Here is a 27,556-nt window from a genome sequence, read left to right as displayed (position 1 = left end):
TTTTCTCTTCGGTCACGCTCGGTTGATTTTTCTAGTCAGCACACTCATTTCCTCCATTACCCGCTGGCTGCTTCCCAAACAAACACACGTGCGGCTTGGCACTTGTGCTGTACGTAACAAGTCACGCGACGTGACGCTGCGGCTGTGATTGGTTCGGCTCTGCGCTACTTAATTTGGATTGGCTGACCTTTTTTTTTTTTTTTTTTTTTTTTTTTTTTTTGAGGACAAGAGCGCCGAGGTCTATCGCGATAGCTTAATTTCTCTATCGAGTAAAAGTTATATCGCGATACATATCGTTATCGTTCTATCGCCCAGCTCTATCTGTAACCCTTCTTTAGTCTGACAGTATGCAACTAAAGCTGCTCTGCATGTGTACACACACATATATGTATGTATATATGTATATACATACATATATGTGTGTGTATGTGTCTGTGTATATATATATATATATATATATATATATATATATATATATATATATATATATATATATATATATATATATATATATATATATATATATTAGGGGTACAACGATACACAAAATTCACGGTTCGGTTCGATACTTTGGTGTCACGGTTTGATATTTTTTCGATGCAAAAAAATGTTGATCCCTTTTTAATTTGTCATTTATTAAAATTATAAATATATATTTTAACTCAAAAGAACAGTTTTTAAATTTAATGTTGCTGAAACAACAAAATAATAGTAAAAAATTAATCTATCTGATCGAGGAATCCCTCATCTTTGGAAAAGAGAGTTTATTACAGAGAAATGTCTCTTTCCAAAATAAAAGCTATACTACACGCTTCTTCTGGGCTATACTCTCAGCAGCATATTAAACATATCAGTTCCCCATGAGGAGAATCCTGTGCTAACGGCTGTCTAAATGACTCGGGTAAAGTTTGTAGCATGCGTGCTTGTTGTTTTTGTCTGCTTCCACTTGTCTTTGCTCTAGGATGTAAATGTGCAGTCATATTCGTTGTGTTCCCACTAGTGCTGTCAGCATTAATCTGAAATGACGTTAACGCCACAACACAGCAAATCTCCGTTAACGAGTTGCCGCGGATCGCCCCGTACGTGGGGCTGGATGCCGTCAACACGTTAACAAGCTAACTGAGCTAACGCACTAGTTCCCACCAATTGAGCATTACGTGGCACATCTGACATACTGTTTTACTTTTGTCCATGACGCGCTTACCATCAGGGTCATGCTTCACATGAAAACCAAGATAGTTCCAAACGCCAGATCTGAATGAGGGTGGGGGAGGTTCAATTTTGGTTAGCGTTGAGGCAGTTGCCATGTTGCAACAAGCTTAACTTCTGTGTTACTAGCTTGTGCTGTGCTCAGTGGATCTGTGCTCGACAGTGCAGATCCACTGAGCGCTCAACACAGACAGCATCGGCAGAAGAAAAGTTGATAAAATAAATAAAACATTTTGTATTGTTCGATACATATGCGTACCGAACCGAAAGCACTGTATCGAACGGTTGTGTCGTTGCACCCCTAATATATATATATATATATATATATATATATATATATATATATATATATATATATATATATATATATATATATATATATATATAAAAAACACCCAGCACGCCCCTGCGGGCGGTTTATCCTTCAAGCTCGGGTCCTCTACCAGAGGCCTGGGAGCTTGAGGGTCCTGCGCAGTATCTTAGCTGTTCCCAGGACTGCGCTCTTCTGGACAGAGATCTCCGATGTTGTTCCCGGGATCTGCTGGAGCCACTCGCCTAGCTTGGGAGTCACCGCACCTAGTGCTCCGATTACCACGGGGACCACCGTTACCTTCACCCTCCACATCCTCTCGAGCTCTTCTCTGAGCCCTTGGTATTTCTCCAGCTTCTCGTGTTCCTTCTTCCTGATATTGCTGTCATTCGGAACCGCTACATCGATCACTACGGCCGTCTTCTTCTGTTTGTCTACCACCACTATGTCCGGTTGGTTAGCCACCACCATTTTGTCCGTCTGTATCTGGAAGTCCCACAGGATCTTAGCTCGGTCATTCTCCACCACCCTTGGGGGCATCTCCCATTTTGACCTCGGGACTTCCAGGTTATACTCGGCACAGATGTTCCTGTACACTATGCCGGCCACTTGGTTATGGCGTTCCATGTATGCCTTGCCTGCTAGCATCTTGCACCCTGCTGTTATGTGCTGGATTGTTTCTGGGGCATCTTTACACAGCCTGCACCTGGGGTCTTGCCTGGTGTGATAGACCCCAGCCTCTATGGATCTTGTACTCAGAGCTTGTTCTTGTGCTGCCATGATTAGTGCCTCTGTGCTGTCTTTCAGTCCAGCTTTGTCCAGCCACTGGTAGGATTTCTGGATATCAGCCACCTCCTCTATCTGCCGGTGGTACATACCGTGCAGGGGCCTGTCCTTCCATGATGGTTCCTCGTCTCCCTCCTCTTTCTTGGGTTTCTGCTGCCTGAGGTATTCACTGAGCACTCGGTCAGTTGGGGCCATCTTCCCAATGTATTCTTGGATGTTCCTTGTCTCATCCTGGACTGTGGTGCTGACACTCACCAGTCCCCGGCCCCCTTCCTTCCGCTTAGCGTACAGCCTCAGGGTGCTGGACTTGGGGTGAAACCCTCCATGCATGGTCAGGAGCTTTCTTGTCTTTATGTCAGTGGCTTCTATCTCCTCCTTTGGCCAGCTTATTACCCCAGCAGGGTACCTGATCACGGGCAGGGCGTATGTGTTGATGGCCCGGATCTTGTTCTTACCATTCAGCTGACTCCTCAGGACTTGCCTGACCCTCTGCAGGTACTTGGTGGTTGCAGCCTTTCTAGCGGCCTCTTCATGGTTCCCATTTGCCTGCGGGATCCCCAGGTACTTGTAACTGTCCTCTATGTCTGCAATGTTGCCTTCTGGTAGTTCAATCCCCTCAGTTCTGACTACCTTCCCTCTCTTTGTTACCATCCGACTACACTTCTCCAGTCCGAACGACATTCCAATGTCATTGCTGTATAGCCTGGTAGTGTGGATCAGTGAATCGATGTCTCGTTCACTCTTGGCATACAGCTTGATGTCATCCATGTACAGGAGGTGGCTGACAACTGCTCCGTTCCGTAGTCGGTATCCGTAGCCAGTCTTGTTAATGATCTCACTGAGGGGGTTCAGGCCTATGCAGAACAGCAGTGGGGACAGAGCATCTCCTTGGTAGATCCCGCACTTGATGGTAACTTGTGCTATGGGCTTGGAGTTGGCCTCTAGTGTTGTACGCCACATCCCCATTGAGTTCCTGATGAAGGCTCTTAGGGTCCCATTGATCTTGTACAATTCTAGGCATTCCAGTATCCAGCTGTGGGGCATTGAGTCATAGGCCTTCTTGTAATCAATCCAGGCAGTGCACAGGTTGGTCAGTCTGGTCTTGCAGTCTCGGCTGATTGTTCTGTCTACCAGTAGCTGGTGTTTTGCACCTCTGGTATTCTTGCCAATTCCTTTCTGTGTCCCGCTCATGTATTGACCCATGTGCCTGTTCATCTTAGCCGATATGATGCCTGACAGGAGCTTCCATGTAGTACTGAGGCAGGTTATTGGTCGGTAGTTGGAGGGGACCGGTCCCTTCTTGGGGTCCTTGGGGATCAGGACCGTCCGGCCTTCAGTTAGCCATTCTGGGTGTCTTTCGTTAACTAGCAGCTGGTTCATTTGTGCTGCCAGACGCTCGTGGAGTGCAGTCAGCTTCTTCAGCCAGTAGGCGTGAACCATGTCGGGCCCTGGTGCTGTCCAACTCTTCATACTGGAGACCCTTTCTTGGATATCTGCCACTGTGATGGTTACTGGACCCTGTTCAGGGAGGTCGCTGTGGTCTGCCCTCAGATCCTCTAGCCACTGAGCATTGCCGTTATGGGTTGCATCCTTCTCCCATATGCTCTTCCAGTATTGCTCCGTCTCCAGCCTTGGTGGTGCTGTTCTCTTATTGTTCCCTTGCCACTGAGAGTACACCTTTGCTGGTTCTGTGGAGAACAGCTGGTTTATTCTCCTGCCTTCTATCTCTCTGGTGTACCTCCTCAAGCGGCTGGCCAAGGCTGTGAGTCTTTGCTTGGCAGTTTCCAAGGCCTCAGGTATGGACAGCTTGCTGTATTTCTTAGGCACCTTATTTGTCGCACCTTTCTGCAACTCCGTTAGTTGGCTAACCTCCCTCCGTGCTACTTTGATCTTGCCCTCTAGCCTCCTTCTCCATGGAGGGTACTGCCCCTTGTGGCTGTTCAACTTGTAGCTAAGCATCTCACTGATCACTGCTGCCGTATTGTAGATCAGCTTGTTAGTGTCGGTAATCGTGGTTGTAGGTATTGCCCGTAGTGCTGCATTAACATCATCTAGCAGACCTTCTGAGGGTACTTCACGTAATCTTGGTAACCGGCTACGGGGGATCCAGGTTTCAAGCTTGGCCATGATCCTATTTTTCAGGTCAGTTCCTCTCGCACTCAACGATCCTTCTCCTATCGCACTTGGGGCTATGTACCCAATCTCGGGTGGGGGTGATGATATCTCCCCCCTGACCTGGCGTCCTGACTCCTCCTTGCCGTAGCATTTGTGTTGTACCTCGTCAATCTCTAGCTGTGAGAGCAGTCCCTTCTTTCGAATGTTGGAACACTGAGCTACTAGTTGTTTCGCCGTCATTGTGGATGTTGGGTATCGAAGAATCCATAGGTCCCTCATCCTATTCATGTAGCCCCTTCCGCCGGGGTTACTTGCGTAGTAGCATTCCAACAACGCCCTGTTTTCGTCCCTTGCCCACCGATGCCTTCTTATATATATATATATATATATATATATATATGTATATATATATATATATTTTTTTTTTTTTTCTTGGGTTTTTTTTTGTCAGTTGAAATTGTGGCATGGTGTTTACACAGGGATTAGAATTAATAAAGACAGTGTAGCAGATCAGTTAATTTTAATTTGTCGTTATAATACTGTCTGGGTACTAAAATTCCAAACTTTATTTGCAATCATCATGTTGAAGTAATATAGGACATTCAGTAATGTCTGTGAACTGTTTTTTTCTGCAGCTGAATAATAATAAATATAATGTGTAAGTGTAAAAGAACAAAAAAAAAAACCCTTGGATTTGGTGCTTTTTTTAATGAAGGATGAAATTTATACACACTGATTTAAAATACACATATTCTCATTTAAGTTATTCATTCAGCTGCAGGATTAAAGCTCGAAATGTCTTTCAGTTTGTCAAGACCACTTAATTTCGTCTGACTGCAGAAGATTGCTTCTTCTTGCCGACGCAAGGCTTTTGTGACAGCATTTGTTGGACCGAGCAACACACAGTAAAAGTGGGCATCCCAAAGAGGATGCCCACTTTTACTGTGTGTTGCTCGGTCCAGATCTGAGAAGATGACAGATTGACACAAACAGTACAAGTTATTAGAAAGTGTAGCCACATTGCCACGGTCTGAAAAAGATCCAAACTGTCGTCCTCAGCAGAGATTAAATTGGCCCAAACTGCGAGGAACCACCAAAGCCCGAGTCGGTGTCACTGTGTTGTGTAAGAACCAAGCTCCAACTCCAAAGCTAACACGTTCAAGCTTAACTAAAGTTGGAGATTGTGCAGGGGAAGCAACACAACTTCATATAAAATTATCCATTAACAGATTTAATTGATCTCTGCTATTTCTAAGTCAGATATCAGATATAGTTAAAGCACTTGTTCAGAATGCACCTTGTCCCAAATAGGCAGTTTACAAGATATGCTACATGTATAATTTTCATGATCTTGATTTCAGACAACTCAAAACTAAACTTGTGCATCATCAAAGGCAGAGCTGGTTTTGATATCGGTTCATGTTGTGCTTGAAAGTTGTCTCAAAAATTCACAAAACACAGTTTTAACCCAGTCTGTGTATCTGGCTTTCACTGCTTTCTTTCTATCATAAACACACACACACACACACACACACACACACACACACACACACACACACACCACCATGGCAACTTCAAGTCTGTGTTAGAAGAAGCTAAATTATTTGACTAATAATAAATTAGAGTTACAGAGTTGAGTACATTTTAATTTGTGTTAAAGCCGCCAGTAGAAGTACATCTTTACTGACTTATCTTTCAGAAAATGCCCACAGCCCAAAATATTCTAGTGGTTCCATAAAATTTCTGTGAATGAATGCAAACCGTGTCACAGGCACTGATATATACAAAAAGATCATTAGCTCATCAAGTTACCAGTTGTAAGTTTCTTGTGTCTACAAGAAACTTTACCCTACAAAATATCTGAGTCTGGCTGACAGTTAGTGAAGCCTGGTATATAACTGAATAACAACCATGTAGTAATGATGGCAGAGTGTTACCTGCTCCAGAGTGTCAAATGTCCATTATATAACTGAACTGAAGTATTAGGGTTTTTTATGTTTAAGTATGTAGACATTTTTAAAAAGATGTTAAAAATATGTTTGCCCAATCAAGCACAGAGACCCTGTAAAACTGTAGAGCTAATTTCTTAAATCAGTCAGCGATCTCGTTCTGAAGTACAATAAAAAGTTACCTGATGTCAGTCTGGAATGCTATGTGGCCGTCTTCTTCGGGCTGCTCTCGTTAGGTGTCGGCACAGCGGATCATCTGCCTCCACCTCACCCTACCCCACCCCATGGTGAAATTTCAGTGACTAAATTTACAGGATTTAGTGAATGGGATGAAATAGAATCAGTTCCAAAATGATATTGAATGAGAAATTATTTGGACGTTATGCAGTCAGTTGTAATACAGTATGGGACTGTACATTATGGGTTAGACATGCAGTTGAGTCGTGGTTGAAAGTAGATCCCCACACTTGAGGAACTGAACAGCATGGCAGTGTGCCCGCCGTGTTGTAAACTAAACCTTGTGCTCAGCCGAGCTTGCACTGCTGCCGTCCAGATTGATGATCATTTTGACCTGGTGGACTTCTGGGGAACAAAGACAGTAAAGCAGTTGGGTTATCTTTCTCCTGCTGCGTGCACATGGACTTCTCAGAAAACATTTAATTCCTCAGCGGTACTGATTGAGCTGGTGTACTTAATTTATACATGCATAATTAGAGCAAACGTGGCAGATTTTTGTAAGACACACCTGATGGTATAAGTTTGTCTACATTACTCTCGTAGGCTTTCTGAAAGTTTTTATTTGGTTGTGTTCTCACTCATTTTCAGTCCTTTCGTGCAACGTTCCAAGTGGACAATAAAAGAAGAAACTGCCTTAAAAACATCTGCAGCAGGTGATTAATATTTGAAAGGCATGAGACACAAGAATACATCTCATCTTAAGTTTAGAAATGTTCTCAGTTAATAGGTGGCTGTCAAAAAGGCGAATACATTTTTTAATAACAGTAAGTAGAACTTTTTGTCTAGTTTATTCTGATATGCTCACCTTTCTGCTACATTCTGCTTGCTCAGTCTGTTAAACTTGATGTGTTAAACTTATTTTCTTCAGTCCTTTACTTAGTGACTATAATAACTAAATGTGTTTGTGACATGTTTTAAACTGGCTTAAACATTTGCTGAGGGCGCTTTGGAAAATCTGATGCAGTGGAAACAAGTAGATGATTCTTTAACATCTGTAATCTGAAGGTTGCTGGTCTGAGCCCCGGTTTGGACTGTCTCGGTCATTGTGTCCTTGGGCAAGACACTTCACCCATTGCCTACTACTGGTGGTGGTCAGAGGGCAGAGGTAAAGCGCTTTGGGGTCCTTAGGGACTAGTAAAGAACTATACAAATACAGGCCATTTACCATTTTACAGATAAAGTATATTTTGATGTATGTTTGTGGTATTAACTGGTTATTTGTTAGTGGTAAATTTTGCCTATTAACATTGAGAGTTATTATGATATTTTCTTGAACGGCAGGTGAGTGCGTCTGTGATTCACTGTAGATGTTGTTAGAATGCAGAGGAAACGCTTTACAGACGAGTGTAAGCTTGTGCTCTGTGTGCAATCGCAGGCCATGATTGGCTGGCTGTGAAACTGATACACGGTGTGTTATTGGTTTACCTGTGCATAGAGCTTACATCCTGGAAAATTGATCTGTGTCAATCTGCATATAGGTTAATGTTTGAGCTGTTGGGGCAACACAGTTTCTTCCTGCAGTGATGGATCGCTGATTAGAAGGTCTGTGTGTGCGTTTCAGGTCTCTGTTTTGGAGAATATGTCAAACGGGACCAAGACAGGAAGTGTCTTTGGTTTTCTTTTTAGTTTAGACAAGAGTGCTTAGTATTTGATATATATATGTGTTAATTCTGTGATCACTGTAATCAAAGTACTTAACTTGACTGTAATAGATAATCCATTGGTGAATAAGTAACACGCCCATCTGCCTCACTGTCTCTGAGTCTGACTGGTTTAGAGTCACAGCAGAAAGCCATGTCATCCACTTGGTTGTTGGCGCTAACACAGAATAGCCAGTGGTCAGGAAGACTTTGGACACCTGTGAAATTACTCCTGTAAGTCCGATTGCATTTTCTTCGTATTATTGATGCTTTAATTATTCATCTTTAACTCACCTGTATGCCCGACTGCTCCACATGTCAGAAAGAGCATCCCTTTATCTGACAATACCCCACGGCCAGGATACAGGCGGGAAATATTAAACTGTTAAAGGTGCTAACTCTTTTTTCTGCTGGCTCTCCTATCAGTGTAAGATAACCCCAGGCAATCACTTATCGGTGGTGCTGACAGATAGTGGCCGTGTCGGAGGCCGTAAGGGGAGAGGAGCTGTCATCCAGCTCACTGTTCCTGTGCGTGAAGAGGACAGAGAGACCACAGAGTTGTCAACACCCTGGGACCCCTGTACTCCAGGCATTAGAGAGGCTTGTAAGAAGAGAGTGCCACATTTTTTTTGCACTTTATGTTGTTCACTATCCTTGTTTTTTTTATAATCCTTAAAAGACAATAAAGTTCCCAGTGAACATCAGTCCTCCAGAAAAATCAGAGAGTTGACCTGAATCAGTGCCACTGCAGAGCTGCACAGCTCGAAGGGAGGAGCAGTAGTCTGCCAATTTATCTGCCTATTTACCCAGTCCCTGAAGTGGAAAGACTATGAAGCACGCACTTAATGTCTGACTCATAAATCCACTTGGCTCTTCATATGAATGATCCTTAAAGAGTAGGTGATTGAAAGGAAGAGATATCCTTCTATATTTAGGTGAATGCATTGATCAATAATGCATCCAGCTTATCCTGTACCAGCTTCTTGATTAGCTAGCACTCATTATCCACTGAGGCTTTGTTGCATGCTACCAATCATCAAAATTCACCGTGTACTATTCTGAACAAATCTGAGTTTATGTTTTAAGCATGTCTCGTCACAATGTTAAAAAGGTCATATAAAATATTGAAGTCTTTGGTTCTCACTTTTACATTTAGTGGACTTCTTAAAGGGGCTGGCATTCAGATTATTATTTTTTTAAATAATTTTTATGTGACAGTAAAACAAATAGATAAAGAGTGTTTGTAGTGTTATTGTCGTCATGCTCAAACTTGCGCCAAACAGTTTTGTTCTTTGTTCTATTGTCCAAATATGATTATTGGGGAGGTTATTTTTGGTGAGCCTGTTTCCCCCACAACAACCACTGGCGTAAGGTAGCCCTCTGTCTGAGGTCGAGGTAACCGTAGCAGGCCTTGGAAAGTGAAATGCGATGCTGCAGGCCCTCAGGGCTGTGTTTTTGAATCACAACTGCATAATGAGCTGGCAGAGCTCCGGCTGCATCAAAGATGCAGCACCCTAGTATCTGTTTCAAGTCACAGTGCACAATAGTGCAGTGTCACCTGTGCAAGAGCAGTGGAGGCGTTGGGATCAAGAGGAGCACTGAAAAAAGGCTGAAATCTTTCTCCCACCCTGCTATGACACCCTCAGACTCACTGCTTACACTAAATCTCCCTGTTACACTTTGTCTGTGTGGTGCTTGATATTGTTAATCTTCCTTTCAATCAAAAACACGTGTTGGAAATGGCCAAAATTCTAGAACAGCGGTCTCCAATCCCTGTGCCATGGACTGGTACCGGGCCGCGAGAGTTGAGGCTCGGATGTGAAATTCATGGTTTTCAGGGGTTTTATCGTTAACTCTGTTTCCCTGGGTCTTTTCCCGTGTTGTAGTTGTGTGTCTTATTTTGAAATAAATATTTGCGCGTTACCATAGCGACCAGAGAGCATTAAGGAGCAGAGAGGAGGATGTTACTCTCAATGTTGTTGGCACATTTCAGGAGGACGCTGCTAATAAAGTTACACAATTACACAGTGAATTTGTGTTTATTATTATACTTACAAAATACCACAGTTTTTGTCTCAGTTGTATCATTTTGTTTTGTTGTATTTATCCACAACACCTTAATGGCCGGTCCGTGAAAATATTGTCTGACATTAAACTGGTCCGTGGTGCAAAAAAGGTTGGGGACCGCTGCTCTAGAATACTTGACTGCAACATCATGACTCAGTGATCAATCAATAAGTGAAGGTAGCACATCTTTACAGTTAGTGACATTTTTGCCTGTGTTCCTATTTCTGGTTTAAATCAGTGAAGTTACTGAAAACCAGCAGTCTGACATTACTGGCTGCATAGAAATACATGGAGGGTAAGTGAAGAGCACAATAGTAATTGGTGGGGTTATTGGGAAACAAACAAGCCCGGTATATGTTGTTGTCAAAAATTCTGCTTATCGTTAATGTGAATGCAGTTTAAGCATTACCTAGTTGATTAAGTGGAGAGCTAGAAATAGTTGGACTTGACCTCAACACAGAACTCAGGTTCTTGACATTGTTTCCTGAAAAGGAGCTGGACTCTGGTCCACTCTGAAGTTGTATGTTGGGGTTTTCCTTGGTGGAGTAAAGGGTTTCTTTCCTTCACTTTCAGCTTGGGGATGACATGTTAACTCTTCTTTGCATGACGCTGCAGAGGACACAGCTTTACGGGACTCCTTTCTTTGGTGGATTCTTGCCAGAGATTTTCTTCCTGTTAAAAGCAAGTCTTTTGAGTCATTAGAACTGTGGTAGTATCTCTCGGGCACTAAGGTGAAGAGAGGACTGTAGTCTTATTGAGTTTGTGGAACTCCCGAAGCAGCTGATGGGAACCATTAGGCCAAGTGGAGTGTGGCTCAGGCAGTGGCTGAAGTAAAAACTCAAGTCTGAGAGGAATTTGGTGAGGTTGTGGATCAAGACTTTAGGTGAACATGATTATGGCAATGAGGCAACTCAGGAAGGGTTAACAGCACTCCCTCCTTAAGCGCTTATCAGCAATGTCAATAGCATTGTTTAGCCAAATCCAATATTCCATCAGTGCTTAGTATTGTTGTGGTTTGATGTTTTGGAAGTCAGCATGGGGGAGTTGGTGAATTCACTGAAGTGCTGTTTCAGGATGTCAGGAATCATCAGGAGTCTGGATGTGTTCAATTAAAATGTCCTTATCTAGTCTGATGGTGAAGACTTAACATCTCTTGTGACTGCTGTTCTGTTGGTTTTATGTTTCACAATATGCTGTTCTGTCATTTCTACTAATAAATGAATGGATCATTGCTGTGAACCCAGACAACTGGTGGCTCCTTAATCTCATGACCAGGGTTACCTGAATACAAATCCTCCCCACTTTTGGTGTCTGAACCACATTACACGTCCCTAATTCTAACTAAATGTTAACTAAAATATGGATATGCTTTAAACTAATGTTATGAAAGTCCAATTCTCAATCGCAATGTTGGACAAAACATCAGTGCTGAAAACTAGCCAGTTTCATTACTGATCAATTACAAATTATTTAGAGGATAGCAAGGAAACTGTTGCTAGTAGGTCAACATCGACCATATGACCTGCTATAAAGTGCTGGATTCAGATGGATAATCTTAGAAAAAGTCCAGAGTTGGATACACGCACATATCTTCAATTTTTATCCATGTAGTAAACATGCGGGAAGGGGAGGAGCTTTGACAGTTGATACTAAAACACGTCTAATATTTAAAATGCTCACAAAGATCATAATAATACCAGAAATGAAGCAGCGTGTCTAGAATTTTGTGTGAAGACTGCAGAACTGTTCTTACAGCCGCATCCATGTTTTTATGTTGTTTTTATGGTAATCTGATGTAGAGCATATTTAAAATGTACTTATTTGCATGCCATTGCTGTTATAGTTTACATTAGAATTGCTTTAAATGCTGATGTTCACATTCTTGGATAGTGCATCCAGACCACGACACTCGAGGACGAAAAGACAAACTACTTGCTCCTGATGAATGTAGTGTGTGTGTGTGTGTGTGTGTGTGTGTGTGTGTGTGTGTGTGTGTGTGTGTGTGTGTGTGTGTGTGTGTGAATGTTGGCTAGAAAGCACTTAGGCATGTCTGTATGAAGGTGTATTAGTGGGTGTACGAAGCTTGTTGTCATATAAAGCGCTTCGAGTGCTCGAGCAGAATAGAAAAGCAGGGCATAAGAACCAGCCTATCATGTACCATCTAAGACATGGTGAGATATGTAAACTATCGTATACGATAAAGATTTTCTCTTTCTCAAAAAAATGTGTGCTCCTCTGCTTCACTAGGAGTTTCTTTTGACCCAGCGGTTCCCCCAGTGAACCCCACCCCCAGGCCCTTCCTGACTCAGGGATACCATGGGACCCCCTCCGGTTTACCTTTCCAGCCTCCTCTTCCTCTCGTTCCTCCTCCTGTGCCACGCCGGGACCTCCTTCAAGCCCCAGGTTGTGGAGCGAGCATCTGACCCTGAGCTGCCGCAATCCTCTGGTAACACCTCAGGCTCTGGAAAACGGACGTGTTCTGACACTGTGGTTTGTAAACCCGGCATCCTGCTGCCGGTGTGGCTACCACTCAACCCTCCACTGGGGGAGCAGGCAGGGAGGGCAATCATCTATTTCCTCTGTCTCATGTACATGTTCCTGGGTGTGTCCATCATTGCAGACCGCTTCATGGCATCTATAGAAGTCATTACCTCGCAGGTATTATTGAACTTAAAATTGGGAATTAAAAAATGCAACCATTAAATTTTTTACTATCAGGGTTTTGTGTTTGCTCATAGTTGAAGAGTGTTTTGGCTCCTTTTTATCAGGAAAAGGCAAATTTTGTTTGCACTTTGAGCTTGCATTTTTTTAAATATCAAAGTAAAGTGCCAGTATATGTCGCCTTAGATGAATTAACAGATATGAGAATTAGGTAATAAAGAGAAACAGTTTTAAAATATTTACTATAAATTTTTAAATTTTCAATCTTCAATTTAAAAAAATAATTTTATCACATTAACTCGTTGCCAAAACAAAAGTAGTTCTAGTATCAGGCCCACTGTGTTTGAAGCATCGACTGTAAGTATAAGATGGACAAAGCCATTGTCACCTCACCCATTGCTGCTGGATTCCACTTTTGAATCACAGTCTTAGTTTGTTTGTTTTTCTGGGAGCTAAAAATGGACGCTAAAGGTAGTAATCCTGGTTAGCAAGCTGTAGACATGCTCATCAGTGCTAAATAACAGGCTAGTTTAAATTTCAGTACCAAAACCAAAGCACAAATCTCTTGGCTGTTCTACAACTAGATAATTATTTTACAGATAATTCTATTAAATAAGTGGTGGCATACCTGTCAATCAAAGCAGCCAGACCCCTAAATTTATGCCTTACACAAATTAAATTACCACCCTCTTCCAAAAATGCTGGATCACCATGTAAATGTAAAAGCAGAATGCCTGATTTTGCAAATCCTATAAATTCATATTTTGTTCACAGCAGAATACAGTTTCATGCAAAACCAGTAGAAACGTTTTAAACTTATTAGATGACCTAGCAACAGGTCAGTAACATGACTGGGTGTAGAAAAACTATTTTAGAGAAGTAGAGTTTAAATAAAGGTTTGCCAATCTGTTAAAAAATAGAATATTGTTCAACATAAAATTGTGAAGGCTTTGAATATCCATCATCTTTAGTACCTAATATCATAAAAAGATTGATACATGTACACAAGGGATGGGGCCAAAAATCAGTACTGGATTCTTGTCTGTGGCAAAGCTTGTTTAAAATGGACCGTAGTAGACTCAAAAACTGTGATTAGAGTTTACATTTTACACAATGTAACAGCATTTTGAAATTAGAGAAGCAGTCCTCAGTGCAGTTATTATGAAGAGTAAAACTGTCAACAGTCAAATGAGCTGTTTTTTGTACCAGACCGTAAACAAGATTTCCAACCTGATGTATTTGGGCATTTCAAATATGTCTTAACTGAAATTAAGCATTTTGGGCATTTTCCCAAACTTCTGTGACTGCAGGAGAAAGTGGTGACCGTCACCAAACCCAACGGTGAAACCACAGTCGCAACGGTACGGATCTGGAATGAGACTGTATCCAACCTCACGCTCATGGCACTGGGCTCCTCCGCACCTGAGATCCTGCTTTCTGTTATTGAGGTGCACAACTCATTACATTTGCAGCAACATATGCGTAACATATACAACAAATGCTGGAGCTGTATGTGCACTCGGAGTCTGTTTTGAATTCTAGTTGTTACGTGGCTCTTATTCGGTTCTAGTTAGCTTAACAAATGAGCTTTGATTGACTCTTTTTTTCTCACTTTAACAGGTGTGTGGGCACAACTTCCATGCTGGGGAGATCGGCCCGGGCACCATAGTGGGCAGCGCTGCCTTCAATATGTTTGTGATAATTGGTCTGTGTGTGTGGGTGGTCCCTGACGGAGAGTCTCGTAAGATCAAACACCTCCGGGTGTTTTTCATAACGGCTTTCTGGAGTATCTATGCCTACATTTGGCTCTACCTCATACTGGCTGTCATCTCACCTGGGATTGTAGAGGTATGTTCTGATGGTTGCATACATTTTAACTGAAAAACATATGTACTTCTGGCCACAGTGCTATTGTTGATTTTTGGAAATGCAGCCTCTGCACTAAACACACTTTAAAAATGAGTATTTCTTTAAAGTTTGTGGTTTTATGAGATTATTTTCTTGAAAAAATGTGTTGTACTCATAAATATACAGTGACTAGTGTATTATTATTTCTTTCAACAAATTGAAAACTCATTGAAAATGCCATGTTGGCCCTTCACGTGGAATACACAGGACCGGATGAATATGGCTAGAGACTGCCCGTACACCATAGGCCAGGCTTGGCCAACTCCAGGCCTCGAGGGCCGGTGTACTGCAGGTTATAGAGCCTTCCCTGGGTCAACACACCTGAATCAAATGATTAGTTCATTACCAGGCCTCTGGAGAACTTCAAAACATGTTGAGGAGGTAATTCAGCCATTTAAATCAGCTGTGTTGGATCAAGGACACATCTAAAACCTGCAGAACACCGGCCTACGAGGCCTGGGTTTGGACACCACTGCCATAGGCGGAGGAGAAGAGGACTCGTAGGGGTTTGCATTCTGTGGAGGCAAACTTGTAGTTTGTGCCGGCACTTGCGGACAGGATCATACCCATATTTTTTCATCTAAGAAGGGGTCCCCTTTATGAAAAAACATAAATGCGAGTGGAATCTCCTGAAATGAATTCAAGTCTCCAGCACATTTATTCCGGATATTATCACAGTTACCTTTTGTCAGCAGATTAGACGTGTGACGCTTCTGACTCCGTACAGCTGACAACGGTCCAGCTAAACAACAATAACAGCTGGTTATAAGCCAGTATTACCCCAGCTAATGATAGACTAGATTATTACAAAAAGCACACGGGTTGGTTACATTCTCATATAATACAAGAGAATTCCCTAAATGTCCAAGTCAGCAACGGTAGATCCACTTCAAAGAAACTTCCACTAACACTGGCTAAAAGCAGCTAGCAGTGGCAAAAACAGCAGTACTTATGGACGGAAGAGTTGAGGATATCTTCAACAACTCACTGCAGTATCCCTGTCGTCAGTCAGAAGTAAGCGTCATTGACTCATACGCTCACACTGGACTCTTTTTACACAGTTTTACAGCCTCCTCCAGAGGCAAGGTAAGGAGAGGTAAGAAAACAGGATTCAGTTGACTTCAATCTGCAGTCTGCTGAGATCTAGTGGTGAGAATTCACACCCCGCAGCTTTAAATATTAATGCATTGTTACTTTTATTTGTATGACATTAGTGCCATTTGTTTTCAAATGTTTGTTCAAATTTACTCTCTGCTAAATTTACTTTCTTTCATCAGAAAGTAATAATCATACCAATTCTACCAAATGTGGCAATCCTAACAATCTTATGCCTAAGCAGCAGATCTGAAAATATCTTTTTATAGCTTCCCTATGCCCATGTGCTTCGTTGGCATTAATTAGTTTGAAAGAACCTGAAATGTCAGTAAGAGGAAACTGTGGAAGACCTGAAAGATCAATAATGCTCATAAAAACTACATCTCTGCATGGCAGAAGGGCAAAGCAAAGCATCACATGACTGAGCTGCAGACACAGAAGTGGTGGCTCACTGTTGCACTTTGCAGTGTTCATGTACGGACGACAGATTAGCAAGAAAACAAATATTTAAATCAACACCTGAATTCTGCTGTAAAGAACAAAAGGAAACGGTGGAAAATGTAAGTGGCAAGAATCTTCAAACAGATGCGGGGATCTTAAATACTGAATCTTACATGACATTCAAAATATTACGAGCTGTATTACAAGGTTTGGTAAATCCTCACTTGGTAACCCTTTGCACACCCACAGTCTGTATTTTTAGATGTTGTGTTTCTAAAACTCACCCAAACATCTAATTAGCTAAAAGGTATACACATACCTTTTATTCTATTTTTAATATATCAAATGAGTAACTGATTATTTTTCATGTTGCCTGCATAATCAGGTGTGGGAGGCCATAGTGACGCTGCTGTATTTTCCGGTGTGTGTGATCTTGGCTTGGATCGCTGACCGCCGCCTACTCTTCTACAAATACATGCACAAGCGTTACCGTGCTGACAAGAGGCACGGCATCGTGGTGGAAATGGAAGGGGACCTTGCTCCCAAAGGCATTGACATGATCGTGGACGGAAAGCTGTCAGACAGCAGTGCATGCCCTGGAAACTCCTCCACTGTTACGGTCTCTGTGCAGACAGGCAATGAACTAGACCCGAACAAAGATGAGGTAAGACTCAGGCAAACGTCTTATTGAGCCACTCAGCCTGAAGGCTTTAAAAGAGCGTTTTTTTTCTCCATTAATTTCAGGTTTAACATCTGTTTTGTTTTAGCTAATTAGAACTCTGCTCCCTGTAGGGGTCAGCGCAGCTGATCATCGTCCTCTATCTCACCCTGTTTCTAGCACCAACCCTCAGCATGCCCCCCTTCACTACATCCATGAATCTCCTCTGTGGTCTTCTTTTTTTCCTCCTGCCTGGCAGCTACATCTTCAAAATCCTTTGTCCAATATATCCTTCTTTGCTTCTTTGGCACCTGTCCGAACCATCTCGACCTTGCCTCTAACTTTGTCTGCTAACCGCTTAGCCTGATCTGCCCCTCTGATATACATTTAGTTATGGCCAAATATCTCGTCAATGACATGAATGTCATGATAAGTTTATTTTCTAGTGATTTCTTTGATCGGTTCTTTATCCAGACTGGAATAATTATACAGCATATATCTTGAATGACTGAAAAACAAGCATTGGGTTGCACAAGTTTGATTTTGTTTTACTTTAATCCACTCAGGGTCAAAACTTTGCTTGTATCCACACTAATGGTTAAATGTTCCTCAACAAGTTCCACCTCAACCAGGTACTTTTGGTAGCCATCAGCAAGCAACTGCTGTAATTCTGACTGGATATTTGACCAGTTTCAAGCAAAGTCAACAAATTTTGATTAGGATTGAGGCCGGAATTTTGGGGAGGCCATTCCAGTAACCTGATGTTACCTTTGCTTACTTTACCCATTACAAAACCAGTTTTGATGTGTGCTTGGAATCATTATTCTATTCAAACACCCAACTGAGACCAGGTTTCAACTGTGTAGCTGTTGAATTAAGGTGAAGCTGAAGAATTTGGAGGCAGTCCTCAGTCTTCATTATTCCATCCACTTCATGCTTTGCTGCATGAACTGAATGTGATGCTGCCACAACAATTCTTGACCGCTAATACGATCTTCAGAAAGCCTTACCTTTACTCTTCCCAATATATGTCTTGTCATTGTGACCAAATATCTCAATCTTTGTTTCATCTGACCATAAATTTTTGCCCAGAAAGCATTTGGCTTGTCCATGTGGGCAGCTGCACATTTTAGAGAAGGAGCATGGACTTCTTTCTTGGTCTGCAGCCTCTCAGTCTGTGGTGATGTCACGATGTCTTCTTCTAAATCGTGGCAAAGTGGTCCCACATCTAAATAATCTGCAGCTATGTACATTGTTTAAACTGGTTATCTTTGAGTACCAAAGCTCCTCCCCTTAACCATGTTGAAAATTGCTCCAAAGCCAGATCTGTGCCGAGAAACCAACTAATTTAAGTGAACACTACAAATTCTTCCAAGAAGTGTGGCCAAAACTATGCTAACAGCTCGTTGATGGCAAACCCACTAAAATGTAGCCAAATATTAGTGGGGGTATATGTATGTATTTTCATGTTCATGCTCATGATGAATGCATGTAAAGTTCTTACTGCTACTGCACACATTTCCAATCAGTTCATTTTTGTTTAGAGCTCAGTGAGTTTATAAACAGTCATATTTAATGGTCACACTAGACATTAGTTTTTAGTTTAGTTTCACTTTATTAAAGATACGCATGGGTCCATAGCAAATAAAATAAATACAAAGTACATGTAATATTAAATAGTGGCAGTTCATTATCACGTTTCCTGAAGCAAATAAGATTTTATCTCAGTTGGAGTCTCAATAAGGGAATTGCAGAAGAGCAGACAGGTCGTCAAAGAAACAACGACATGTTGTGTCATCGCAAACTAAGATATTTATTTTCGTTCTGGTGTGAGCATCCCTCTTCACATCCCCACTGCAAACCCTGTCTGGATAGTTACAATAAAATCTCTTCTTGTAAGACACTGTTGAGCAAATCGTTTTTAAAGGGTGTTTTTACATAACATTAAGCAACACACATATCTGTGTAAACACAAGACCTAGTCTGACTACTAGTTCTCCTGCTCTGATAGGTTGTCCGCATCTTGAAAGATCTTAAGGAGAAACACCCAGACAAAGATTTGGACCAGCTGATCGAGATGGCCAACTACTCTGCCCTGGTTCACCAGAAGAAGAGCCGTGCCTTCTACCGTGTCCAGGCGACTCGCATGATGATCGGTGCTGGTAACATATTAAAGAAACATGCTGTTGAGCACGCGCGACGTTCAGGCCACGAGACTGATAAGGCCACGTGCTCGCACATTTGTTTTGAAAGCTCCCAGTATCAGTGCACGGAGAACTGTGGCTCTCTGACCCTGGGGGTGATCCTCGATGGGGGAACTGGTCAGAATACATTCTATGTGGACTACTGTACAGAAAATGGTTCTGCCAATGCTGGAGCAGACTATGAATTTACTGAGGGAACCCTGGTGTTCAAACCAGGGGAGACCCACAAAGAAATCAAGGTAAGAAAGGGAAAAAAGGTAATGTTAGTGTCAGTGTTTAACGTTTATCGTCACTGTCAAGTGTCAAACACAAAAATTGTCCTGGAGAGGTGACCAGGAATCTAGATTTCTCCCCTATAGTTGTGGTGTCTGTCATCAGTGGGATCAAAGAATCTGTCATTCTGAGAATTTAATTGTAGTGAATGTTCAATAAAATGGTTAACAACCACGTGCATCTGGAAGGAATGTAACTTTAAAATACTTTGCTCTCTCCAGGTGAGGATCCTGGATGATGACATCTTTGAAGAGGATGAGCATTTCTTTGTGCGCCTTCAGAACCTGAGGTTAGAGGAGGGTGGAAATGAAGGGATGGGGACTCCACCCAAAGGGAGACTAGTGGAGCCGCTGGTTGCTACGGTCACCATCTTGGACGACGATCATGCTGGCATCTTCACCTTTGAGCAGCATGTGCTGCGGGTGAGTGAGAGCACAGGCATCCTGACGGTGACTGTGTTGAGGAACTCGGGGTCCAGGGGCACAGTTGCTGTGCCGTACCATACGGAAGATGGCAGCGCCAAGGCAGGAGTGGACTACGAGGAGACCAGAGGGGAGCTGGAATTCACCAATGAGCAGACCAGGTAAGGTATAGTAACATAGAGGCAATGACTGGGAGATAGGGGCACACTGTTAATCTAGCTATAAGCTGTCATTCCTGACATCTCTACTTTGGCTTCGGTGCTAAAACTTAAGCCTATATTTATTTTTCACTTTAAGTCACACAAAGTGACAAATAAAAAAAGGTCTGCTTGAAATTTTTGCAATTTTATGAAAGTATTCACAGTCTATTGAGCTCAGGTGTGTCAACTGGTAAATTCAGTTCATTGGACATTACCTATGCATGTTACATATATATAGGTGCAGATGCTTAAGAAGCAGAGACTATGTTGTATTTCTGAGTTTTTCTTCCTGTGTAAAATCACAGAACTGTTCTGTATAGAAATAAGTGCGTGTGTGTTTGTCTGTGTGTGTGCTTGTGTCTTCAGTCAGACATTGCGAGTGTGCATTATAAACGTGGAGGAGTATGAAAAGCAGGAAAACTTCTTCATTGTGCTTGACGACCCCAAATGGCTAAAGCGAGGACTCTCTTGTGAGTGTGTAATTATTTCAGATTTCATTTTTAATGTTAAAGTGACTTCTCATGACTCTGTCACTTAAAAAAATTAGTATAAGATAACAGTTGTAGTCTGTTTTTCCTTTCTCATCTACACTAATAGAAAGCATTAGATCGCATCAATGTGCAAGATCAAGTATCAAAACAGTAACAACAACACACGCAGCTGAATGCTGCAAGTAACCTCACACGCAGGCGTTCACTACTGTCTCTGTTTCACTGCAGCACAGACGCTACAGCTAATTATGAGTTACTGGTGTAATTATTTGTTCGTGTAACCTCATTGTGTCAAAAAGATGCAGAAATTGGATATTTGCATGCCAGTGGAGGGGAAAGAAGTAGTCGTGTATAAAATAATTTTTGTGGAAGTTCAGAAGGGAAATGAGTGTAAGGCTGTTTTATCACAGCATGAAAATATTGCTTGTACTCAGTCATTATCTGTCTTTGTTCACAGCACTGCTGCTAAACCAGGGTAAGATTGTTTGGGTGTGGTTTTGCATGTGATCTGTGCAGCATTTTAAAATAGCTGGCTATTATTTTGAAATTCCAAATCCTTGGCCCTAAATGTGACAGTGTGAAGTGGTCGTTTTGCACTATCAGCAGAAATTTGCATTTCTTGTTTTGAGCTCAGTGAACGCCCAAGCTCTTGCTTCTTTTTACACTCACTTTAATACCTTACTGTCAATTTGTGAGTTTGTCTCAATGGGCATGAAGACGTCTGTAAAACGTTTATGAATACATTAATATTTATTCCACGGGTTTGTGTTTTTATTAAAAAAATAGTGGCAGGGCCAGAGGATGAAACACTAAATGTGCTTGTGAAGAGGGCCAAACACTCGGGAAGTACATGTAGAAAGACTGGAAAACCTGGCTAGCTTATGTGCAACCCAGGTGAGCACATTTCACTCAAGCAAGCAGAAACCATCTTTGGGCCAGGAAAAGCTTCAACTCTGTTGGGAATGCGTTCCACAAGGTTTAGGAGTGTGTTGATGGGTTTATGGGAATTTTTGACGATTCTTCCAGAAGCATATTTGTGAGGTCAGACACTGATATTAGACAAGTAGGCAGTTGACCTCAGGTAGAGGTCAGGACATGCCGAAGCATGTTGTGGAAATTTTAAATAACCTGCAAACACCCCCAGGGAGCATTTTGAAGTGGTTTAATAACATATTGCAATATGGATATGTCAGCTTCCACAACTCTTACATGTTGGCCCATCTCACGGGTGGGGGGGGGCTTTACCTTCAGCCCCATCCTTAAAACCTCCCTTGAGCAGGATGTCCGTCTACAATGGATCCACTGTGAAGGTGTAATAAAACTTGGGGTCCACTTGTGATAACATTCTACATGCATGCATACAACTGGTGACAGGACTGATCTTGCTATACTAAAGTGAGAAAGCGATATTACTATTACTAATGTGATATGATTAAAACATATGATTAATACAAAAGAAATCTGCCACCACAAGCATTAAGAGCTCCTTTCATTGGAACTATGGGGGCCAAGCCTATTTCCTGAAAAACAACCCCACACCATAATCACCCCTCCACCAAACTTTACAGTTAGCACAAAGCATCAGACAAGTAACGTTCTCCTGGCAACCACCAAACCCAGACTTGCTAGATAGAGAAGCATGATTTGTCTCTCCAGAGAACATGTCTCCACTGCTCCAGAGTCCAGTGGCGGTGTGCTTTACACCACTGCGTCTGACGCTTTGCATTGCTCTGGGTGATGTACGGCTCTAATGCGGCTGCTCGGTCATGGAAACCCATTCCATGAAGCTCTCTACACACTGTTGTTGAGCTAATCTGAAGGCCACATGAAGTTTGGAGGTCTGTAGCGATTGAATCTGCAGAGAGTTGATGACCTCTGTGCACTATGCACCTCAGCGATCTAAGTGTCCAAGTTTCTGTTGTTCCCAATTGCTTTCACTTTGTTATAATACCACTAACAGTTGCCTGTGGATATATTTATCAGTGAGGACATGTCATAACTTGTTAGACAGGTGACATCTCATTGCAATACCACAGTAGAATACACTGAGCTCCTGAGTGTGTTTGTGGAAGCAGTCTGCCTGCCGAGGCGATTGAAACACCTCAATATAATAATTTGGATGGGTGAGTGAATACCTTTGGCAATATAATGTAATTGATGCACTGTACTGTGCACTTGTCTTCCCACTCTGATGGCAAAATTTACAACCAGTTGTAAATGGTTAAAAATGCAGAAGCTACTATATAACATGTTACATTGTGCTAGTGTGCTATTTTTCTTCACCTTAGCTTCAACTGAGGTTAAGAGCACGTGTGTAAGATATCATTAAGGCTTGAATAGTGATCTCCTGTCTGCTCTCTCTCACAGTGAATCCCACCCCTGAGGAGGAACAGGCCAGGAGGATCTCTGAGATGGGAAAACCCATTCTTGGAGAGCACAGCAGGCTAGAGGTCATCATAGAGGAGTCCTGTGAGTTTAAGGTGTGTGTGGCGTGAGTGGGGGGTGTTTGTTTCTTATATTATGATGCTCATACAAGTGTTACACTGCAAGTAAAGTGGCAGTTACTGACATGAAGTTATGTTAAACACATGCAGCCTGAAGATTGACAAATTAAACCAGAACTTTACTTGCAAATTTGGACAAATTCCTTTAAAAACTTTGAAAAATAAATGTGTAAGATTGTACAAGTATGTGGTTTTCTTCACTAACCTCCTGCTGCCTTGTTGTGCGTCAGAGTCCCAATGGAGTACTAGACCAGGTACAGTTTCTACTCACGCGCTGTTTGATACTCATCTGCTTCCAATCTATCTATTTTATTTCATTCCATGTACCTTTATTTCCCATACATAGAAGGAATGTATGTGTACATTGTGTATTGTGTAAGCACTGCTTGACTAAGTCCATCTCATTTGGTACTGTGTTTATACCCATCAGCCACTATATTAGGTATACCTGTATAATACCAGGTTCAAACCCCTTTTGCCTTCAAAAATACATTTATTCTTCATGGCAGAGATTTAGCACGATGCTGGACGCATTACTCAGTTTGGTCCATGTTAACATGACAGCATGACTCAGTTGCTGCAGATTTCTCAGTTTCAAATCTCTTGAAAGGTACTCTGCTGACTGTGGAGACCGTTTGAGTACATTGAACTCATCGTTATGTTTAACAATCAAGTTTGAGATGATTAGAGCTGTGTGACAAGGCACACTATCCTAACACTTGGGATTATAAAGGGATGAAAGTGTGCCAAGAAAAAATGCCTCATAATATTATATCATTACTGCAGAACTAAACTGTTAATACAGGGTAGGATGGATCCACCCTGCCAGATTCTGACCATCCAAATGTGGCAACAGAACTAATTAGACTGATTAGACCGGGCAACAATGTGAGTTGCTGCTGCTTTCCTATCCGCTTGAAACAGTCTAGCTTTTCTGCTCTGACTTCACCAGGGCAGTTTCACCCAGAGAACTGGCACTCATTGACCAGTCTTTCTCTGACCGTTCTCCTTAAATTCTAGTGTGAAGGAAAATCCCAGTGGATCAGCAGTTTCTCAAACAACCACACCACATTCAGAGTCACTTAAATCACTTTTCTTCCACATTCTGATGCTCTCTTTGAACTTGAGCAGGTTGTGTTGACCCTGCGTACATGCCTAAACGCTTTAAGCTGCTGTGTGATTGGCTGATTAGATATTTATGTTAAAGAGCAGTTGAACAGGTATACCTAATTAAGTGGCCAATATGTGTTCTTATTCTCAATTAGATAGATGAATGATCATTTAAATAGTATTTATTCTTTTTGGTGTCGGGGTGTGTGTTAAATAACAAAACAAGTTCAAATGAAAAGACATTTGAGACGTGGTTTGAAAAAAGTCTTGAAACTGTGTAATGTGAACCCATCTGTTGTGTATGCATCCATGTAAGCAATGATTGTTTCTGCTTGATTACCAACATATTTAATTTGTTGCAACAGAACACTGTGGACAAACTGCTCAAGGATACAAATCTGGCCGTGGTGATTGGTACGCGCTCATGGAAAGAGCAGTTCATCGGGGCGGTCACAGTCAGTGCAGGTCAGTGGCATCTTTGTATTTATTTATTGTTTTGTGTTTTTGTCATTTTTTTGGAGCTTCACTTGTAAATTTCTGAAATTCAGGTTTGCCTGTGAATCTTTATGCATGAAATTTATTGCACTGCATGTAATTTTATTACAAGACTTTGTGAACGTTATAATTAAGACTTGTACTTTTGAAACCAGGTATGGACACAATGTGGACTGGGAAGTGTGGTAATGTCTCTGTGTTGTAAATGGTAAATGGCCTGTATTTGTATAGCGCTTTACTGGTCCCTAAGGACCCCAAAGCACTTTACACAACCAGTCACCCACCCAGTCACCCACTGGTGATGGGAGCTACATTGTAGCCACAGCCATCCTGGGGCGCACTGACAGAGGCGAGGCTGCCGGACACTGGCGCCACCGGGCCCTCTGACCACCACCAGTAGGCAACGGGTGAAGTGTCTTGCCCAAGGACACAACGACCGAGACTGTCCAAGCCGGGGCTCGAACCGGCAACCTTCCGATTACAAGACGAACTCCCAACTCTTGAGCCACGATCGCCCCCAAACAGAACTCTAACTTCAACAATAAACTTTTGGTGGTTAAAACTGACTAGTGTACAGTAAACGTCGCCTTGGCTCATGGATGTGAAAGATTTAAGATGCTTTAAATACTGATAATATTTTTTGATGCGTTGGGTCTTACAGGGTTAAAGCTTCATCTGATACTATGAAGCGGTCTGTGATTGGCCCAAAGTGTGATTGCACCATTTGTAGGTATTGACGTCTTCTCTTTTTTTTGCCGTGTTTGATTTACTTTCTCTGTGTCTTGGTAAACAGGTGATGAGGATGAGGGAGAGGAGCAGCGAGTGCCCAACTGCTTCGACTATTTCATGCACATATTTTGTATCTTCTGGAAGATCCTGTTTGCTTGCGTCCCACCCACAGGGTACTGGAATGGCTGGGCGTGCTTCATAGTGTCAATCACTGTCATTGGTATTTTAACAGCCATTATCGGAGACCTAGCCTCCCATTTCGGGTGCACCGTCGGCCTGAGAGACACTGTCACTGCAGTGGTCTTTGTAGCACTGGGGACTTCTCTTCCTGGTTAGTGAGGTGTTCTTGTTGTCATAGTTGTTGTTGTAAACACTCTTGTATTGCAGAAGTTTGAATTAGGAAAGTGAATGTAAGAATGTACAGCTGATTAGCCTCATTCTCTAACTTGACTGTTTTTTTTTCCAGACACCTTTGCTAGTAAAGTTGCTGCTACGCAGGATCAGTACGCAGATGCGTCTGTGGGAAACGTGACAGGAAGTAACGCAGTTAATGTGTTTCTGGGCATAGGTGTGGCCTGGTCTGTGTCTGCCATATACTGGGAAGTCAAAGGGAAGGTTTTCCGTGTGGACCCAGGATCACTGGCCTTCTCTGTCACGCTTTTCACCATTTTTGCCTTCTTGTGTATGGGAGTGTTAATGCTTCGCCGAAGGCCGTCCATAGGTGGTGAACTAGGAGGCCCACGCGTCCCCAAAGTCCTTACCTCACTGCTGTTCTTTGGACTCTGGTTCCTCTACGTCCTCTTCTCTAGCCTGGAGGCCTATTGCCATATACAAGGCTTCTAAATGAGCACAGCTGTGGAGAGTCATGCCTGCACAATAACACACACACACAAAACTCCCACTGATAAACAGTTGCCGTCATCATTTGACATCTGCTGCCACGGTTTAGAAACATACGTATACACACCACAGATTCAACCACGGAACATCCGCTGCCGGACTGTGAAATTATTGTGACAGCACTCCTTCATTTTCACCTCATGAAGTGCAGCGACTGCTTTTTAAGAAAGCAGAATAGATGTGAAGTCGCTGGATTTTGCTTGATACCTGGAGACTCGCATCCTGGATGCCCAGGATTTGGTCGTATGTCTCCCCACACCTGTAGAGTCTGGGTCAGAGCTTATTTTACAAGATGACTATTTCAGGCGTTTATATACAGTAAGCTGCTCAGATACATAACAGTTGGAAGAACACTACTTTGCTTCATATGTTTCTCTCGCAAAAAGAGAAACTTTGTTTGTTAGTTCATTGTTGTCAGTATTCATGAATCCAGGTGATTTGAAGGAAGACTGCAGGCCACTCAGTAGCAAGTGAGCTTTTTTGACAGTCCACAGGAGAAGCAATAAGCTGCTGTTATGAAATATCTCCCACTGCTCAGTTGTGTGTCTGTGTTGCGTTAGGTGACATGAGGCACTGTTTGATGTTTAGCGCTCTGCACCTGCTTAGTTTGATCTCATTGTAGGCATTGATAATAGCAACACTACATGGAGCCAGTATTGAAATGTGAAACTGATAAAAAGTTACACGATGAATTTCTCATAAGCACCTTGTGTCTGCCATTTAGTTTGACTCCTTGAAAACAACGATTCATTCACCCCTGAAGTCTTATCTGTTTATTTATCAATGGTGTAATGTTATTGTATTTCTAATTTTATGAATTTGACTGTTATTGACAAAAGCACGTTGTAATTTATTGTAAGTTGTCATAATTACATTTAAATTTTAACTGCATGTGTCTCGATGAGGTTTGTCTTCAAGTCCACGTAAGTAAGCATGATGGTATGACTTATTGGGGTTATACACTTACCTGTTCTGTGTTTAACAGATGCATTTTAAGTTTGTGCACCCAAAAAACATGGAAAGTGAGGTTAAAAAATATTTTTCTCTTAAAAGAAAGAAAAATCAGTACATAATATATAATTTAATATAATATAATAACATGTCATGCAGGTCGGACCTCAATTAAAGCCTAAAAAATTCACTATCTGAGAT

The 27,556-nt window shown here is 42.1% G+C and overlaps 1 protein-coding gene across 2 annotated transcripts in view; it reads left to right on the top strand.

Moving 5' to 3' along the window:
* slc8a2a (solute carrier family 8 member 2a) overlaps positions 1 to 27,290 on the top strand; it is a 31,730-nt gene extending 4,440 nt beyond the window's left edge. The window contains exons 2-13 of one of the 2 annotated variants that reach the window (XM_024804101.2): positions 12,561 to 12,971; positions 14,285 to 14,422; positions 14,595 to 14,822; positions 16,804 to 17,082; positions 19,088 to 19,519; positions 19,775 to 20,136; positions 20,542 to 20,645; positions 23,034 to 23,146; positions 23,401 to 23,424; positions 24,646 to 24,745; positions 25,569 to 25,835; positions 25,971 to 27,290. In XM_024804101.2, coding sequence (XP_024659869.1) covers positions 12,630 to 12,971; positions 14,285 to 14,422; positions 14,595 to 14,822; positions 16,804 to 17,082; positions 19,088 to 19,519; positions 19,775 to 20,136; positions 20,542 to 20,645; positions 23,034 to 23,146; positions 23,401 to 23,424; positions 24,646 to 24,745; positions 25,569 to 25,835; positions 25,971 to 26,347 — 2,766 coding nt within the window. In that variant the 5' untranslated portion in view covers positions 12,561 to 12,629 and the 3' untranslated portion in view covers positions 26,348 to 27,290. The remainder of the gene's footprint in view (positions 1 to 12,560; positions 12,972 to 14,284; positions 14,423 to 14,594; positions 14,823 to 16,803; positions 17,083 to 19,087; positions 19,520 to 19,774; positions 20,137 to 20,541; positions 20,646 to 23,033; positions 23,147 to 23,400; positions 23,425 to 24,645; positions 24,746 to 25,568; positions 25,836 to 25,970) is intronic. The other variant, XM_024804103.2, reaches the window with a different exon arrangement.
* The last annotated feature ends 266 nt before the right edge of the window (positions 27,291 to 27,556 follow it).

This window comes from Maylandia zebra, linkage group LG10, assembly GCF_041146795.1.
Source record: "Maylandia zebra isolate NMK-2024a linkage group LG10, Mzebra_GT3a, whole genome shotgun sequence".
NCBI classification, from domain to species: domain Eukaryota; kingdom Metazoa; phylum Chordata; class Actinopteri; order Cichliformes; family Cichlidae; genus Maylandia; species Maylandia zebra.
This window is presented reverse-complemented; position numbering and strand designations above follow the sequence as displayed.